The 19,285-nt window shown below is 38.9% G+C and overlaps 1 protein-coding gene across 5 annotated transcripts in view; it reads left to right on the top strand.

Moving 5' to 3' along the window:
* Positions 1 to 19,285, top strand: part of HECW2 (HECT, C2 and WW domain containing E3 ubiquitin protein ligase 2) — a 172,333-nt gene that overhangs the window by 67,266 nt on the left and 85,782 nt on the right. For all 5 annotated transcript variants that reach the window (XM_085066073.1, XM_085066072.1, XM_085066071.1 and 2 more), the window contains one exon: positions 3,076 to 3,416. In XM_085066073.1, the coding sequence (XP_084922199.1) occupies positions 3,125 to 3,416 (292 nt within the window). In that variant the 5' untranslated portion in view covers positions 3,076 to 3,124. The remainder of the gene's footprint in view (positions 1 to 3,075; positions 3,417 to 19,285) is intronic.

Genomic DNA, 19,285 nt, shown 5'->3' with positions numbered 1-19,285 from the left:
ATAAACAGAGCACCATGTAACTCTGCTTTGTTTTGCGTGGTGGGGTAGGATTTTTTTGGTTATTCCTGTGCTGGAACTCTTGGACTTCAATTCATGGGCTTTTTTAAACTATTGAATAATTGACTGCATGAAGTGGCCTGACATTTCTTTTCAATCTCCTTTAGTGAAGGAGGTTGGGCAAGAGGATTTTTCCTCTGTATTTTTTGTATTAAGTGGAACTATTTCCCAGTTCTAGTCCCTCTATGATTAGTAATTGGGGAGTATATTTAGATAGGAATAATCCTGAACTTGAGCCACTTAGCGATTAAGAGAAAATCAGTTCTATTTTTCTCTAAGCTTCTTGTCAAGTACTGAAGAAAATGCTGTGATACAGATAAGCAGCTTTGGTACAGGTTTCACTTTTCAACTGAAATAGTTTGCTAAAGTTAGTATCTACTGATTTCCTGAATGCCTATATTTTTGCTATGTTTTTAATTCCATTTGAACATTTCAGTTTTCTTTCATGAAACAATATGCCTGGCCAGTTTGGTGTGATACTCAGTGATATCACTGCTGTGATCGTGTTCAGGCTGATGAGCCAAACCTTCATGGCAGGGCAGGTGCACACAGCTAATCCCTGGGCATTGTCTTTACAGCATAGTCTGGACGCAAATGCTGTTTCAGTGGTGCTTAGCAGGAACTGATGGTGGGAGGATAATTCTTATTTTCAGTCTATGGTAGGATGTATGTGTTAGTGTTGTGTTAGTTAGGTTATTAGTGACAGACATCAGGAATTGTTAACTCAATGAACTAATTTCTTTTGTAGGTAGGAAGACACTGTGTGAGGCTTTTAGAATTGCAAATAGTTGAAGTAGTGGCTCTTTTTCCCTTCTATGACTTCTTATGGTTTGGATCTTATGGCAATCATCTTTTCCCCTTTTACAATATGTGTGTCATATTTCTCTTTTTACAAGTATCCTTAATTAATCTCACTGTGAGATGCTACATAGCAGAGTACTATCTGACGCAGGGGCTCCTTTACAACCTCTTCTAATGAATTTAGAATATGCTGTAAAAGCTTATGAGTCCTGCATTTTTGGAAGTATTTTTTCCCATAATAGGAGCTCATTTACTTGTGAGTTTAACTTGTTAGTTGCAAATTGATTTCAGTTGCTTTATGTGATTTGTTTGGATTACACTTGCAATTATGAATAGGATCAAACAAGCTACCCAGCATTTCTATTTGTGGTTTACTTTCCTTTCAGAAACTAATGTGATTCACCAAAATGATAGCTATTAGGACTTAAGAAACTGGACTGTTGCAAAGGAGTTAATGTTTTTCTTGAGCTATTTTCATCTCTCAAACTGTGGCATAGTCCTGGCTAGTACAAGTTAATTCTCATGTGTCCTTAACCATGGATGAGTTTGTCCATCTGCTGCATATAAATTTTCAATATGTTCCAACAAATGCCAGTGCTGCCCCGGGTACAGCGTCAGGCTCTGCAGCTGAAGGAAATTTCTTCATCCCTTCTATTTAAACTTTGGTTTTAACCTGTAGTGTGCCTGCATGACACTTATTTTGCAGTCATTTTACTGCTGTAAAAAAAGAACACCTAGTTCAAAAATACATAAATCTGTGGCTGTGGGACAGAAGAAAATAATAGCTGTCAGTCTGTTAATTAATGTTGCCGAGTCTCCTGGTGTAGAGGGCTGTGGTTCCCAGGCAGGTGCACAAACTGCTTGCTGTGGTAGGCAGGCTCTGGAGCAAGCTGGGACCTCCTGACTCGGGGGTACAGCTCTGTCGCTGTGACATTTAACATTTAAATGTAGTGTATGTTGTTACTCACATCATGGGGCTGATTCCTGTGTGTTTCACTGGCTTGTGGGGAAGGTGGTGACTGTTTCTTATTAACCTTTCTGGTCTCAAAACACTCTGGGATTTTCAGATTTAGTGAATAAAACTTTGTATAGAGAAACAACGTAGTCATTTCCCTGACTCTCATTTTAAAAGGCTGTTGTTACCAAAGTTTCCTTTTTGTCACTGACCCTGATGTCAGAGGCAGAGGGTGTGGGAACATGGCAGAGTGGAGTTACTGAACGCTGCTGACGTCCAGCACCAGAAATAATGTGTATGCAGCCAAAATATTCCTCATGTCAGGAAAGACTGTGTTGTGTACTTTGTGAAGTAAACATGGTCCTCTCCATGTCACTTCTGTATATGTAGAACTATTGAATTGAATTTTTGTTTCCTTCCTTTTCTGCATTATATGATGCTAAATTGTGTACAGTGTGTGATGAGCTGCACACAACTGGATGAGTTGAACTTTATTTTTCCCCTTTGTTAGTTCATAGTATTTCAAAACATCTCCCATTTATGAAAAGCTGAAAAATAGCAGAAAAATTTTTGTTACACTTGAGGAGTCCATACACTGAAATATTATTGGAAAGAAAATTAAAGATGAAGATGAGTTATGATTTATTGCAAGTACCTCAGTCAATGGTTTGACATATTTTTGTATGCTATAGAGGACCTCAGAAGCTATGCTTTGTACCTTATAAGATAAAATCCTTACAAGATGATTTTATATGTAGTAGTATAAATCTGGGATACCATATTTCTACTGAAATATGTCCCACCTTACTATTATCTTCAACACTTCACTCATGGTGATCAAGCAGTGCATAGACAGTTGGTTGAAACTACCATATACATCATGTACTGCTGTGATTTTTGTGGTGGAAGATGAGTTAATTATGTCTTTGCTCTTAAAGACAAACTTAAATTAGCTTTGTTACTATGGCTGTTCTTGCTGCATAGATTGTCTTGGATGATTTGCTTTCTGCTGTTTTGTGGCTTATAAACGTTGCTTCATGGTGTGTGGCTAACTCTGAATTTTGTTGTAAGTGAATCATGCTTTTTCTTTAATGTACAGACACTCAGTTCTTTGCGGTGGTAGAGCAATGAAGAAGGAGATTGTGCTCAGTCCATTTTAGGCTTCTGCGGGATCATTTTTGCACTAATACTTCTCCATTTAATAATTGACTGAATCACTTCCTGTCTTACTTTAAACTTTCTTTTTTCCTTCTTGGTGATAGATCTCTGAACAACAACTTTTTTACGTGAATTGACAGAAGTGGAGAAGAGATGGCCAGTTCAGCCCGAGAGCACCTGCTCTTCGTGCGCCGTCGCAACCCTCAGCTCCGGTACACCCTGAGCCCCGAGAACCTGCAGAGCTTGGCCTCGCAGGGCACCATGGCTGAGAACATGAACTTGCAGCGTGCAAACAGTGACACTGATTTAGTGACCTCGGATAGCAGGTCTAGTTTGACAGCCAGCATGTACGAATACACCTTGGGACAGTCTCAGAACCTCATCATTTTCTGGGATATTAAGGAAGAAGTAGATCCAACTGACTGGATAGGACTTTATCACATAGGTAAGTCAGAATTGTGGTGTGCTATTTCTGTGTGTTTCTTGCTATTTTGTGACTTCATATTTTCTTTTCTGATATGTGTTCTGGCATCCTATAGAATTAATCTACAGGTAAAGGTGAGGTAAGACTGCAGAGAGTTGCCTTGGATTCCTCTTTGCTTTTCCCCATGCAGTGAGCCATGTAAAAACATGATTCTAATTAATGTACATCTGGTTCCACAATGACCTGCTAGAAGATGAAATGCATTATTCTTAAGCAATAAATATGCATAGTTTCCTGTTTCCACCTTTGCTGGTGGCTGGTTTACAGACCGGAAAATTTGAAGTACCATATTCATCGTGTAACTTGATGTGCTTACAATCCAATCCTTATACATTATCTTGGACAAATGACCTCATTTGTGAAAAACTATATTATCATTTGTATAAGTCTTTGATTTTGTGTTACTGAAATAGCATCAATTCTGAAGAAGCTAAAATTTCTGTTAATGAGGAATCCTTGTAGAAGGAAATCCTCTCAAGAGATTCTTCTGTGTGGGTTTTTTTGTGCTGTTCAGGCTATAGGAGGGAGCTGGAAAGAGCTCTAGGCTGGCTTGCAAGGGCCTGTGGGCTGTGTGTGCATTAGCAAATAACGGGACTCAAAAGGGGTGGATCAGCAGGTCAAAGCTGTTGGTGCTGAGAGCATCAGTAACCTATCTGCGTTGTGATTTTCCTCTGTATTGTGTTTAATCAAAGATGCAAACATCCCTGCTGCATGTGTGCTTTGGAAGTGTCCAAAGGACAGCCTTTATGACCCAACTAAACGTGGAGTTTAGTTGCCTTCTCAAGGAATCACTTCACGTGCACTAAAATTGTCCCTGAATTCAATCCTCTGTAAATGGGACTGATTTGTTTCAGAATTGTGCTGCTTCTCTGAACCTAATTACTCATGTAGAGAAAGTGGTCAATTCAAATTGCCAGAAACAGATACAGCAGAAACTGATGGAGACAGTTCTGACCACTGGAATTGTGTCTGTGCTGGGGCAAAGAGTAGTGTGATGAAGTTTACCTCAGGAGGATTTTTGAGAGATATTTGCTGTGCCACCTTTTCCCAAGATGCTCCAGCTCTGCATCACTTAATGTTACATTCTGGGTAGTGCTGTTTCTGGTTCTCTCTTTTTTCTTTTTTCCTGCAGATATTTTGTTCTAGCATTTCTGTAGTTGCACGAAGTGGACATTACTTGCGCTGTTCCAGTGCATACCTGCCTATAAAAGCTGTATTGGAGTTGCTGCATAAGCTGGAGTTTCTCCTGAAACAAACTGTGGATATGCATTAACCTTTAAGCCTAAATGAAGTGTCAGCATAATAAACAGAAATGAGTCTTCCCAACAGCATTAGCAACTGAAGTGTGATCTGTGCTGTAAAATGCACAGCCTGCTAAATGAGCTTAAACATTCTAATGTGAATACGTTGAGAGCTTCATCTGCATACAGGTTCAACACCCTTTCCTGTTGTTTTTTTATGGTTCACAGCACTCCAGGGTTGGTATTCAATAAGCTAAAATGCAGCCACTCTGTAAAATTCTCATTGGTTCTAACTATAGGCTGAAAGTGATTTTATTCATACTTTCACGATTAAAAATATTTCTACATTCAGTCTGTTGAGTCCCTAAAGTACAAAACAATATTAAGTTACCACAGGGTAAGAATCCTATAAGGAGCTGCCAATGCCTCCTTGGGCTTAACCGCCCATTGTGCCACCATGTAATACCAGAGTCTGTGAATGCTTTCTTGTTAAATGGTGGAAGGTCCAGAAGCTTTTGTCTTCATTGCCACTTGAAATCCATGAATGATGGTGTGAGTTTTGTTACTGATTTAAAATAGATCTGAGCAGAGTCTTTCCTTTAAGATTCGTGGTTGCATCATTCTGAATGATGAAATTGCACATTTTTTAACAAGAGGTAAGGACATACTCAGTCTGATAGGCACACCTGTCTAAGTTTTTTGATCAACTCCTTCAAGATTTATGGGTTTTGATCAGCTCTTTCAGGTATTAAAAAAACCCTTTTAATTTGCATAACTTTTATAGCCACAGTTCAGGTAAGTTAAATTCTGCAGGTATAATCCAGGATTTTCAGTCCTTTGTGATAATTGCTGTGAAGTACCTCCAATTTCCACTTTCTCCTTTGGAAGCTGAGGACACTTCTTATTTTCTCAGGAGAGGGATGCTTTTTGGTGAATATTTTTAAGAATAAAAGCTCCATTCTCAAATGTATTATTAATGTTTAATGTAGTTGCTTGAGGTTCTCCAGCTTGGTGTTTGTTCAAAATGAAAATTATTTTACTAAAGTCTCCCCTCTGGCACAGGTTCCTGGAGGCACTGGGAACTGTGTGTGGTCACTAACACAAGGCAGCACTGGGGCTGTGCCAATTGCTGCTGTACCTCCAGTATTCCCCCATGTCTTCTAGTAAAGCACCATTTTTTGAGGCGCTAGGAGCAGAAAAAGGCAAATATTGTGCTCCCCTTTTAAAACCCCAAAGCACCAAAAGCACAGTCCTGTGGCTTTTTTTTTTTTTTTTAATTAATGTTACTTGTACAGCTAACTGTCATGAAAGCTGGATCAGTGTTTGGAGGGGAAAAAGCAGTTGTTGACTCTGTGAAGAGAAAATGAACATTCTAAAATGAGCATCATTCTGAGCTCAGGCATTTGTACAGAGAGATCTGGCAAAGGTCTGAAGCAATCCAGGTACATTTTCAGCTCAAATTAAGTTTCATAGCATTACATCCATTATAAAAGGAATTAAAAAAGGAACTCTGGAAACTGTCTTGCTTCTTCATTAATTTACTCAATTAGCATGTGCTCATTAGTTTTCTATAATGAGAAGGCAGTTCTGTGCTTCTGAGTGTGGTTTTACTGCTTGGTTAGAACTGCAGTGGCTCACTAGGAATCCCACCAAACTTCTTAGAGAAGTTTCTTTGTAAGAAGCTGACCAGCAACCACTGTACACATTCATGCAGACATTGGCTGGTGCAGTTGGTCACAAGACTGTCAGCAATCAGAGTCACTGCCTCTGCTGTTAGGTGCTTTGCAGGTAATTGATTTGCTTTCACTAGGGAATAGTAGATGGAGCTTTTCCTAGTACAGTACAGCTGCAGTGAAATATTTGGCCTGCTAAAGGGTTATGAAAATAAATGTTACCTTTTTAAAATGAGAAAAGCCCAAGGGGAGAAACACAGAATCATCTTAGGACTGATTTTAAATTTTTTTTTTGACTTCTAGTTATTTTATTAGAAAACGGAAGGAAGTCATAAATGAGCAAATGCTTTGTAGAAAAGACTGTATTTTATGAGACATTAATCCACAGAATAGTTCTCTACGGAAACTTTTTGTCTTTAATTTTTAAATGCAAGAAATTGAACCTAACTGAAATATTCTACATAGCTAAATTAATGTGTAGTTTTTCTAGAATTTTGTATTTTAAAGAATGGTTTTAGATATATATGTGAGTTTACTCACTTGTACCATACTTGTATCTTCCTCTGTTTTATCATTGTGTATGTTAAAACATGGCCTGTTTTCTTGCTAAGGGACTGCTTTATGTACATTTCTTTTTCTTTCCCAGTGTGTTCCTAAGGATTACCAAAAGAAAAGTGTATGTGAGGGACGCAGTGTATTCTGTGAAGGCAAACATCCTTTTCCCTGGCTATTTCTGGTTTTGTACTGGCTGAACTTTTAAAAGTGTCAGTAGCACTTCTGGAACAGTCTTGTCCATCAAGTTTTGTTAAAGCAGCTTTCCATCTCCAGAGGCGAGATGTGTGGGAATGCAGATAGCACAGCTGTGAAAGCACAGAAAGGTGTCCCACTGAGACTGCGTGCCAGGCAGGAATGTTATTTTCTCTCTTTGGGTAAATCGGGCAGTGTTGCGTGAAACGTGAAATTGTCAAATCTGAAATACAGGTTTATCATTTTGGATTCAGCTTTAAGCTTTGCCTAGAATGGACTTGTCATTTTTTCTTCAGGTCTGGTAATGACGATTGTCACTTGAGGGTGACAAGGCATGATGAAATTTGAAGAGGGGGCTTTTCGGTAGAGATACTGGGCCTGTGCTTACTTTGAGAAGTAAAGGTAAATTTTTAGTCTTTCTGTCCCAATGAGAATGAAAAAAGAGGTCCTCTTCTCAAAAATTCTCTATTTTTAATTTGTGTTTAGAAAACTGCAAACCTTCATTTTTTGAAGTTGTAGAAGACTGCAGAATTTAAAAAATGTCCTCTTAGACCCTTATGGTTTTCTTGTTCAGTAGCAACCCAGCTTTTGCTTTGTATATGCCTGTTTTAAAAATTTTTATTACAAGCAATATATAATATACTGGAGGTTGGTTTTTATTTCCTCTATTTATGAGCAATCTGTATCTTGCTATGGCAAGAGTGGTCAATTTCTGGAGCCCCCTGTAGTGAGTAACGCCATGCAAACTATCAGTCCCAGTTGGACTCAAAGAAGAGGAATGGATATTCAGTTTGAAGGAACTATGAGATCCCAGTTTTCCTGCTACTGTATTATTCTAGCAACAGAGTTCCAGGACTTCCTTAGAAAGTGAGAACTGCTCAAAAAGGTGAGCAGGTGGACTCTCCACTGCTTGTGGAATGCTGAGGGAAGTTGCATCTTGATGAGTGTTGTGGGTTGTCATGAAGTCTCTTATTAAAAGAAAACAAGAAGTACAAAATAAAGAACAAAAATTCAGCAAAGAGAAGCAAACCCTGTTTCTGGTTAAAATAGATTATCTCCCATGGCCAAATTGCCCAGGTTGGCCTATTTTTGTCCTAATTTATGGAGTCCTATTTATGAGATGCATGCCCTCATTTTAGAGATCCTTAGCACATTTAAAATGCTGGCTATCAAAGGTTATTGTATTTGTTTCCATTAGCTGCTTTACAGAGGCTGCTTGATTTTTTGTTGTTACCTACATCATGGATCTAAAATAGCATTATAAAGTCAAACAAAAAGAAACAGAAAGCCCCCCCTGACGTGAAGTTATATAGGGCAATTTAGATAGGCTCTGGGTTTATACTAAGCTTCCTAGGGTAATGGAGTTTGGAGTGTCTCCTTTTCAGGTCAGACAGGATTAAAAAGAAAAAAAGGTTTTGCATAAACTGCCTTTAGTACACTTAAAATAGTGGCTCACATTAGACAGAGAGATAATAAAATGTTAAGATACTTTATTCCTAGAAGATTTATTTGGTTTGCATTATAGAAAACATGCAAAGTAATATCTTTATTATCTTCCAGAAAATTCTGATTATTCACTTGATTTTTTTCCCTTCCTGTTCTGCTCTTTCCTTTTCTGTACTTTAAAATATGAGCAGCGCTGTTAATGTCTGTTGTCTGGTTGCTAGGCATGAAACTATTAACTTGTGGTTACTCCTCATTCTGTCTGCTGCTAAGGTCTGCAAACCACAGGCTTGAGTTTCTGTGTAGAAGAGTCAGTCTTTGCCCATTTGGCTCCATGAGAGTCTCTGGCTTTGACTTCCAGGACGCTGGCACTGTGCTGTGTGTCACCAGACAGTGTGTGGAAAAAGCTGCCTTGAAATATTTCATTTGCTTCTCACTTAGTAGTATTTAGGGAAAGGCCACCTCTCGAGTGGGATAATGAAAAGTGAAGGCAGTCTAATATAAGAATTGGATCCTAAAATCATATGTGGTGAGGCTTCAGTGGTCTAGAAAAAAAGTATAATAAACCTCGGGTCTTCAGAACTTCTCCCTTCAGGTACTGCATTCCAATTTTATTCTTTCAGTTCTCCCTACATCCTGACCCACATACAAAGCTCCTTTTTCATCAACATGGAATTTGGTACTTTCTCCTCTTCATTTGTGAGCTGATGAAAAAAAAAGCTTTGCTCAAAAATCAGTATATGGACAGCATAATACCATTTCTTTACTGCAACAAATTAGAAGATATGGATGAAAAGTGTTTTCTCGATGTATTTTCATTGCATGCAGCAGATACCTGAAAATGATACAGTCATTACATTAAAACATATACATTTTATTTGTGTTAAGAAGAAAATAATTAATTCCCTGCTAAAACATGGAGAATCTAGGATCTCGTAGGATGATATATATGTCTGAAATAAGTCCAATTTGTGATAGTCTCGCCAGAACATCCAAACTTTTCAGTTAATTGTGTTTTTTTCAGTTTTTGAGATAGCCCTGACCTGAAAACTAGACAAACATAGCTGCAGGGAGGACATTTTCAGCTGTGTTGTCAGTATCTTTCCACTGCGAGAGGTTTTGGCATGACAACATTTATAATCCTTTGGATAGAAAGTGGTGTTCTCCCCACCCTGCCTTTTTGAAATGACTGTTCTAGCAGATGGGAAGATGGCAAATACAAACACTGGATAATGAAAAACAGTGTAGACCCTGAATTTGTAATATTTCTTTTTACCATAAAACTGCCTTGTGTTAGCTTGTATTTAAATTTGTTTGAAAGAGGTTGCTTTTAAATTTTTTTAAGGCATTTCCAGTGCTGTTTTCTATCATCAAATCAACCTGCCATACAGTATTTTCAAAATAGTTTGGGAAAAACAGTTATTCTGTCAGTGTTAACTGCATTGAAAAAGGAGATGCATAAATTCATCTATTGATTTTTTTCATGTGAGAAATAGATTACGGATTAATTTTGCATTATGCATAGTGTTAGAATTCATCCTGTAAATTTTTTATGAAGTTCTTGGCTCCTGCATCTGCACAGATTTATCAATGACAGTAAGAATCTGAATTAATGGAGAAGTGTTATAAGCTGAGTGTTAAGTAGGATATGTTAAGGATGTGGCTGGTGTATGTAAAGCCACTGGGACATGAAAAGATGAGACACAGACATACTAGGACTCTGAAGCTAACACTTTTTGGTGGATATGTTTAATATAATCTTTTAATATTTTCTGATATTGGATACACAGATTCTTAAATTATAACTGGAGGAACCTAATGAAAATGCCAATGCTGATTTTGATAGGCCTCCTTTCCTAGCAAAGCTCCTCAAGATTTATCTTGCAATTGATGCTATTTGAAGAACAGAAAAGACCCAGAGAATGGCCAGATCTGAAACTTCACTGGTACAGAAAAATTTTTAGGTGGGTCAGAGTGGTCCCCAGCCTTTAATATTTGCCATTCTGGCACGAGGGAGGTTCTGGTTTGGGGTGAAGATGCTCGAGCTGTGCAGTGAAACTGTGCTTAGCTGTGCTTAGCCGGCGCTCACCCTGTGGGAAGAGCAGAACTTAGGGATGTCTGCACTGGCAGTGGTTCCTGTCTCCGTGCCCAGCAGCATCCAGGACTCCATTGCTCTCACTCTGGTGGGCAGCCAATTTTCAGGCAAGCAAATCCTGTGCTTCTGAGCTTTGTTTCAAGGTCTGCTCAAACTCTCTTCATGGGATCTGCCTCCTTTGTGTGGCAGTCATTCAGAGTTAATGTCAAACTGTTTAGTCTTCCGTCCGTGTTTCAAGTCACTGATCACTAATGTGTCAGTAGTCCTTGAAAGTTCATAAAAATTAGTAGGTTCATTGCCCTTGTCATTCCTCCCCCAGCCTTGGGAATACATTAGTCCCTTATGTCCCGATGTGTGGTAATACAAAAAATGTACCTAAATTTCCATAAAACCAACATAGTCATTCTGCCTGTGCTGTAGTAAGGCACAGAGGAATAAGACAGGTATCTGTTCAGATATGGTATGAACTCTCCTGGTCCATTAAATGCGTCATTTCTTGAGAATTTAAACTTTACCTGATGGTCAAAAATGTAGTTTGTGTGACATAAGTCACACTTGAGGATAATTTTCAAGAGATGAAAACTGAAAGTTGGGACCTAAAAGGTGTCATCTGGGAAGAAGACTGAGAACTGAATGCATTCCATGCCTTGCAAAATCAGGACCTTAATCAATGTATTGTCTTTGCCATAAAATGTGGAAGCACTTTCTTGTATGTGAAGCTAGTTAAGCCTAAATTGGTTTGGTTTTATAAAATGAAATATGTGTAGAAAAACATAATAGTGCAGTAGCAGGCACATTTGGTTGTCACAGAGATAAATATCCAGTAATGACCTCATTAAAAAAAGAAAAAAATATATATATATTTCTATGTTCACTGTAGTTTAATTTGTATCTAGAGTTTCATGCATGACATAGTTCAGCAGATGGTAGCCTGCAGGGTGGGGGAAAATTCAGTTTGACAAATTTTTCAACATAGATGCATCTCTCAATTTTAGTAGACCTCCAGACAGGCAGTTGTTTCCCAGATACTGAATAAGGGTGCAAAAATCCACCATAGTCAACAATGAATAGTATTTTTAGGAGTTATTGATGAGGTGGTACTTAATGTGCAGGCAACAACACTTTCTTTGATGTATTCTTGAACTTGTACATTTGAGCAATAGGGTGAAAAGTGCATTGTCCAGTTCCCTTAAAAAACGCCATACCAAACACACCCTTGCTATACGTTCAGCAAGTGAAATCCCAGCCATCCCACCTGACATCAGCGCCACTGCCTCAAGGGATGCGATGAGCTGTGGTTTTTGTTGTGTATTCGCTAGTCTGAGTCATTAGCACGAAAGGTTCGAAAGGTTCGGGGTTTGGAAAGCAGTCCTAATTACAGCACATTGAATTGAGAGCACTCCTTGTCTCCCGCTCAAGCAGTTAAATAAAAATCACTGTGTTTCAGATTCACGTGGATGACTGCCCTCGGTGCTGCTGTTTGCTGCCCGTTGGCTGAGCAGCGCTAAGCTGGCAGAGCAGTCACTTTCTCAGGAATACAAACAGCTCTGTGTCAATTTAGCATCTCGAAGGGGCTGAGGGACAGCAGCAGGGGTTACCTGCAGGAGTGTGGAACCATGAGTGAGAGGGAGACTCTTTGGCAGTAATTTGCCACTGGATCTGCGCAGCTGCAGTGTGCAGTAGTGACCCCAGCAGAGAGGCTGTGATGGGATGTGATTTGGAGGCTGCTGTAATAGGAGTGCAAGTCTGATGGCACTGTTTGCAATTACTTATTGATGTGTGGGTTTACTTGTATTGCTGCGAGTAGCTGAGTTGGTGAGCCTTTGTTTCTGGTTGCATTAAATTCTAGGTTCTGTTTGTTGCCTGCAGAGTTCCAGGGAATTAATGCTTTTTAAAAACACTCTGCTGGAAACATAGAAGAAATAATGGAAATGTTACATGTAGGTGCTTTCAAGACATTTACACAAGTTAATAAAACTTCCTTGCCTTCATTAGTCTGCACAGTTCTGTGTTGTTTTTTGCTGTTGCATGTTAAGACCATGAGAGAGGGAGCTTTTTATTTCTGAGACTTTATGCAAAAAAGTTAAATAAGTAAAATCATTATCTTCTTTCTTGACTTATGATGATCATTCTTGGCACTGGTTAAAATGATACTGCTTCTAAAGAACTGCAAAATGACCTTTGTGTTTCTTCTAGCTTTGGTCTCATCCAGTTTAATCTGCAGAGCTATTTAGTACTTACCATAAGCACTGTTTGGCTTCATTTCTTTCATCTTCATGACATTAGCTTAAATATTTGAGATGAGAAATAACTATATTGGCATCTTTTTCATTTAAGAGGTAGATCTTAACTCTGAATTAGTAATCCATCTCACTACAAAACTAATAAAGCCTATATATGAGGAAAATGATCTGGCAATGTATAGGGAAAAAATCATCCCTATTACTCTGAATGTGATAGGATGGTGCTTAAGACAAGTTATCAGTTTTCCTGGTTATTACTTGAAAACTGTTTATGCTGTCAGCGCGTTACTCAAAAGTTAATTTATCTTGGAAATTCTAAATTGTCTTCAGCTGAAGTAGATTGCAAAAATCGTGAGTGATCTTCCAACCTCCTTTTCCCCCTCTTCTCCATCTATATACTGCATGCCATGTGATAACGATTATAAGATTTTTTTTTTTTAGATAATGTCCTTTTGCTTAGGACTGCTGTGCAGTTAAACGTAGTTAATCAAGACTTTGTCATAAAATTGTATTTAAATTTCCATAGGAAAACTGTCTTCTCTTTAGCTAGAGCATGAACTCTACCAGTTACTTTGAGGTGGCTTATTTGGTACTCAAGAATATTTACTGGTGCCTTGAGTCATTGAGACATTGATACATTGCTGGAAACCCTTGAAGGTAATGACTCTGTGGTGAGGTAATTCAGCGGTGTGTTACTCATCTCACTGAAAAGGCTTTCTCTTGGATATATGGTTTGATTATGGACTCTGTGCCTCTAGGGGAAAGCACCAGGGTCTGAAAGTTCTCATGAGTTACACAGGCAGCAGTGTTTTTTATTTAAGTATAAGGGAGATCCACTAAATTATTTCAGGGAAGGTGTTTTGTCTTTGCAGGGAGAAAACAAACTTAGAAAAAACACTTCCTGATTAGCCACAGTATGTTGCTTTTAAAGTGGGCGTAAGGAGAGTTACGCTGATGGGAAACAAACATTGCGTTTCACAGAAAATATTTCAGGTTCTTTTAGAACCCCTTCCTGCTCGTTTCTTTAGAAATCTAAGACTGGCTTAACTTATTGTGTGTGTATATTGGATGAATTTCTTCCAGGATGTGTTGGCTCATTTCCTTGAGTACTTCTAAATTTTCTGAATTTTTTTCAGTCACAACAGATAGCTGAAAAAGCTTTAAGGAAATGAGTCAACCTCCTGAAATAAATTGCTTACTGAATAGAGGATACTGTGTTCGACATCACAGACACCCTTGATAGTTCTGTGGATACTAATTAACAGGTAGTCTCTGAAAATCTGTCATATGTGCTCCACGTTCCAAAAGGATTTGGAAGACCTGTTAGGAATGTGGAGCATGCTTCTAGACCCACAGGTATTTGTGTGAGAGGTGCAGACTGGGAAGCAGTGGGCAGACTGTCCAAGGCAAAATTAAGGATGTTGCTGAACTTAAGTTTAAATTAAGAGGAGCGATGTAAAGATGCTGAGTTAACTACCAAGCCTTCTTGAAACAACGCTGAAATCTGAAGGCTGCATAGGCAAAGTGCTTTGCTCACAAGTGCTTTACTCACAAGGAATTTGCATGCTGGTTCCAGGAGCCCTTGCTGCTGGTGTCTTGAGTGTCCTGCAGGCACCGACAGCAGGTGAGGTTGTTCTGTGAGGACAGGCCCAGGACCTGGCTCTCTTCGCTCCCTTTGGGCTGCAGGAGTCCCACAGGGAGTTTCCCTGCTTGGGGCTTTGCTGACTCACTGTGCTGGCAACTGACTGTAGTCCTATATAGTTAGATTAAAAATAAGTAAGAGGACACCATTTTAGTAACATCTCTCTTATACAGTAGGTAGGCAAAGGCTTCGGGATTTTCTTTGCTTCCCAAGGATTACTCAGCAGCTCAGGGACAGAAATGAGAAAGCCAGCACCAAACACCATGATCTGGGATTTCTCTCTGATGAGCCAAACTAAAAGTAAAACCAGATGGTCCTTAATATTTAAAAAGTTTGACATCTGGATCTGAACTTTGAACTCTGAGGGAGCAAGTAATGAGCCAGCTTGCCCTGCTTTGGTGCATTACACAGAGAGTCCCTGATGCAGGCAATAAATACCACATCTCTAAACGGAGATGATGTGCGTCTCCAGACAGGTGATGTGCACTGTCAGGCACTCGAGGGAAATCTGAATTCATGCACACCACAACAGAGAGAAGAAAAAGTGGAACATCTGCAAAGGAATTGACCCTGTTGGTGTGTAAAGTGTTTGAAAACAGTGAGAGTTGCATAAAAGGAGGTACAAAATACAAATCCAGCTGCAGTGGAAAGAGTGAGAATATGGTGCAGGGCTCTGTCTCTGGTTTTGTGGTTGTCATCAGTGATTGTTGCCTGTGACTGGCAGTCATGAAAATTAACTCACTACTTTCCTCTTGCTGAAGCATAAATATTGGACATGGTAGTTTGGTACTGTGATCTGTAAGCTTTTAAATACAACCTTTAAGAATGAAGTAGCAGTGTGTATGAGGAGTTGCAGCTGTAGGTGCCACAGCAGTTCTGGTGTTTGGTGCAGCTGAAATCTTTTCTCAGGGAGAAGCATGGATATATCTCAGTTATGAAAGAACTAAGAGAAGAGAGTGAAATGTGAAGGGGGTGGTGGAAACCTCAAACTAATAAGTCCAAAAAGCAACTACGATTATGGGCAATTGTAAAGCAGTCCCACTTCACTGTGGTGAGGATTTAGGATATCAATGACTGTTTTTCCCCTCTGGTTTTCATGATACATATATGTGTTGTATATGTTACAGTTTCTCTCCAACTACTTATAAATATTTCCAACCCTTTGTGCTTTCTTGGTATAGAGTCCATGTCCTTCATTTTGTAGTTAATTTTTTTATTTAATAATTCCCAATTCTTGAGGAGGGGGCAGGGTTGGACCCCCGTGACCTCGTGGGCAGGGAATGGGTGCTGCATTCCTCTTAGCAAGGGCAGGCAAAAGGACAGAATAGTCAAAACCAAAAGCATTGCATCAATAGTCCCTCTTGAAGAATCTGAATAAATTATTGATTGATTTGGCAGGAATGCAGAAAAGAAAAACAATGCTTGACGCAAGATTGACTTGCAGGTCAGCATACCTACCTGTTTGCAGCTTCAGCTTGAGCACAGGGGATAGTATCCTGAGTGTGGTAGAGAAAAGCAGCAAAAATAGGTGGCTACAGCCACCAGGACAAACTCTTGGCACAATGTGACAAAATCGGTTTGGTGGTCTCGGCAAAGAACCAGTAAAAAACTTCTGAATGTCTGTCAAATAAACAAGCCTCAGGCTGCAGTCCAAGGGAACCTGAATCAGGTCAGGGACAGTGCAAGAATGCAGGCACTGAGACAGCAGTGAACACATTCTATTTCCTCCATCTGTATACCTTGCAAAAATAGCATCTTTGAAAGTGTCTGTGCAAATTTGGAATGTGCTGTGCTCCTGATCTATTTTTGGGTTATCCTGTGTCTGCTTGAAGATTGATTCAATGTATAAGTACACTATAGTGTTTGGTGGACAGGACTGAGGAAAACATGATTTGCTTCTGCAATGTGAACTGGGTCAGACTTCAGTCATATGCTCATCCAGAGAACCTGTTCTCCTGGTGTCTACAGTGTTTCCCTAACTGTGCTGTTAAATTCTGCAGTCTCAGCATGCTGCTGCCAGATATCCAAGTAGGATAGTCTGTGTTTGCAAGTAATCAATGACACACAATATAAAATTATGGGAAAATGCAGAAACCACAGCTTGGTTGAAAATTATGCCCCAGAGACTTGGTTCACAAATTGTATTAGCAAAGTTTACAGCTCACTGTACAAACTTGTGGCTATATAGGTGGGATATAAGCAATCTGAATGGATTTTTTTTGTTTGTATTTTTTATATACTTTTAAAATCATACATAACTTTTTTTGTTGTTTTTTCTATACTGCTTTCCTGCTTCTTGTTTATACACTACCATACTGAGTAGTTCTGGCTATGCTCACTGGAACAATACATGTCTTTGGAAACATTTAAAATATTTTATTTCAGGTGCAGCATTAGTAGGAAATGCTTAGGAAAGGTGTTTTCTTCCTATAGGTTTGCAGGGCTTCATAATGAATTCAGATTATCCTATGTAATGTATTCATTCTTCAAATTATTAATAGCTATATCAAATCTAAAGTGAATCCCGAATTCTTGCATCACAAAAGGAAGGTAGACGAAAGGAGGAATCTGGTCAGAGCTAGGAGTTTGAAATACTTCTCACCACAGTAAAGCATCTCAGCACGCTTGAAGTCAAGGAATAGCAATGGCCTCATTAATAATTTTCAAAATATTGTAGTGTTTAGGTCTACTTTTATGCCAGTTCAGAACAGTGTTTTTGAATAAACCCATTTCAGGTGAGACTGTAAAAAGTCTGGAAGAGCTTTTCAACAATGGAAACTCTGGAAGATCAGGAATCTGCCATTAGACTGTGCCATCATGAGGCACTGAAGAGGAGGTGGGAAGAGTAGCTGGGCTGGAAAATTAAGTGTAATGGTGACAAACGTAGTGAAGGCTTGTGATTCAGCATATTCCTTTAGCAGTTTTCCTTAGCACACTGCTTACATACATAGATGTGCTCTGTTTATGCAGACCCATTATTCTTCTCTGTCTGTAGGCTTTTTGTAGCATTATTTATCAGCCATTTTGGTGCCTTAGCAAACATATATATATATCAAGAAAATAATAAGGATGTTGCTGATTACTTAAGCTAGAGGTTATGTGGTTTGTAAAAAGGAAAGGCAAAATTGCTTATGCAGACCTATTCATGATATCATGGCTGATGGTTACACTCTTTAACAGAGGCACAAGAGGGAAGCCTTGCTGCTGTTTTTCTCTTGTGTTAGCGCCTGTGTTCTCAGACCATTTATTCTTTACTTTAGTTGGTTTTACATTTGTGTTAAATTACCAAGAAATTGAAGTATGACATTTGTATTAAATTACCAAGACATTGAAGTATGACAAAAGTATATTGTTTAAACATAAATATTTTTCAGTATTCCAGATCAGGAAGCTCCCTGACTTTCTAACAAATTCCCTAAGAAACCTATTACTGTCAAATAACAACAATAGACTTGTTTGCATTCCCACTTAAACAGCTCATAATATTGAAGATAAACTTAAAAACAACAGCTGCTATGGAAATATTAAATCCCACAAGATCCTTAAGAGATGTGTGCTGCAGAGACACAGAATAGAATTTTTTTGACAAGTTTCAGAAACCAGAAGGATTTCTGAAAGGCAGTGAGTAATCACTTGAAACTAACAAAGAAATTTTCCCTAAAAAAATTATTTTTGGGAATGGACTTGAACACTGAAAGTGCAATTCTAGCTGATATTGTGACTGTCAAAAGGCTGGAACAGACTAAGAAGAATATTGATCAACGTCAGAAACTGTAAGCAATAATCAAGTGCAATCAAAAGCCGCACTGAGGAATCCAAATGCAGTATTTTTTCTCCTTTCAATGATGAGTCAGTTGTCTCCACCCAGTGCTGAAGGATGCCACATTGCTGAAAATTCAGAGATATCTGTGCCATCATAATAGATCCAGAGCTCAAACCATCAACCATTAGAGAATTCAAAACCCAAGTTAACCTCCTGGATCCCTAGATGTCAGCTGTTATATGTAGGAAAACTCTTTTTCTGTGTATCTGATCTGTTCTGTGGGTGTACTGCTTCTTGTTTTAGCCCTCATCCCTAGCGATAAATAGCACTTTCACACAGACACACACCAAAAAAAGAAATAAGTCTAAGTATAAACAGCAAGTAAAACAAGGACTGAAAATACAGAAGTGGCTGAGGGTTAAATGAACCTCCACAGGACTCTTGGGGAGTGTGCTTGGTGCATACTTTGCTCCTTGCTCGTTCATTCCAGGAAAGAAAAGAGAATTGTGGGGAAAGCTGAAGGTAGGACTTGATATCAAAAGCAAAATGAGAACACCCAACTAGTTGGCCATAAAAGCAGCTGGTGGTCAAAGACTAGGTCAGCTTTTTGGGTGATGCTGGCTCTGTAATTCAAAATGGCTTAGGCTCAGAGTTTAACACCCTTGCTAATGATCGGTTTGTCTTTTCTTTTTTTTTAAAGTATGTCTTACAGAAAACTTTCAGTAATTTTGGTAGAAACTTCCACTGGCAAAAACTACTTGTTATAACTGCTGGAGGGTGTACAAATGTGGGCAGTTAAAACACTTAATTTGCTTTTGTGGTTACAGTCATTCTCCTTCATGGCCATGAGCAGAACAAGCCATCTGGTAAGGGAGCGCCTCCTTCTCATCACACATCTGAGAGCTTCCCACAAATGAGATTTCAGCTCATTAGGATACTTTATGCCCTTACAGGGATTTAAGAAGAAATGCATACCTTTAATC

The sequence above is a fragment of the Lichenostomus cassidix genome, chromosome 7, assembly GCF_008360975.1.
Source record: "Lichenostomus cassidix isolate B80296 chromosome 7, HeHo_3.0, whole genome shotgun sequence".
Taxonomy (NCBI): domain Eukaryota; kingdom Metazoa; phylum Chordata; class Aves; order Passeriformes; family Meliphagidae; genus Lichenostomus; species Lichenostomus cassidix.
Note: the sequence above shows the minus strand (reverse complement) of the source record. Positions and strands in the feature narration are given on the sequence as shown.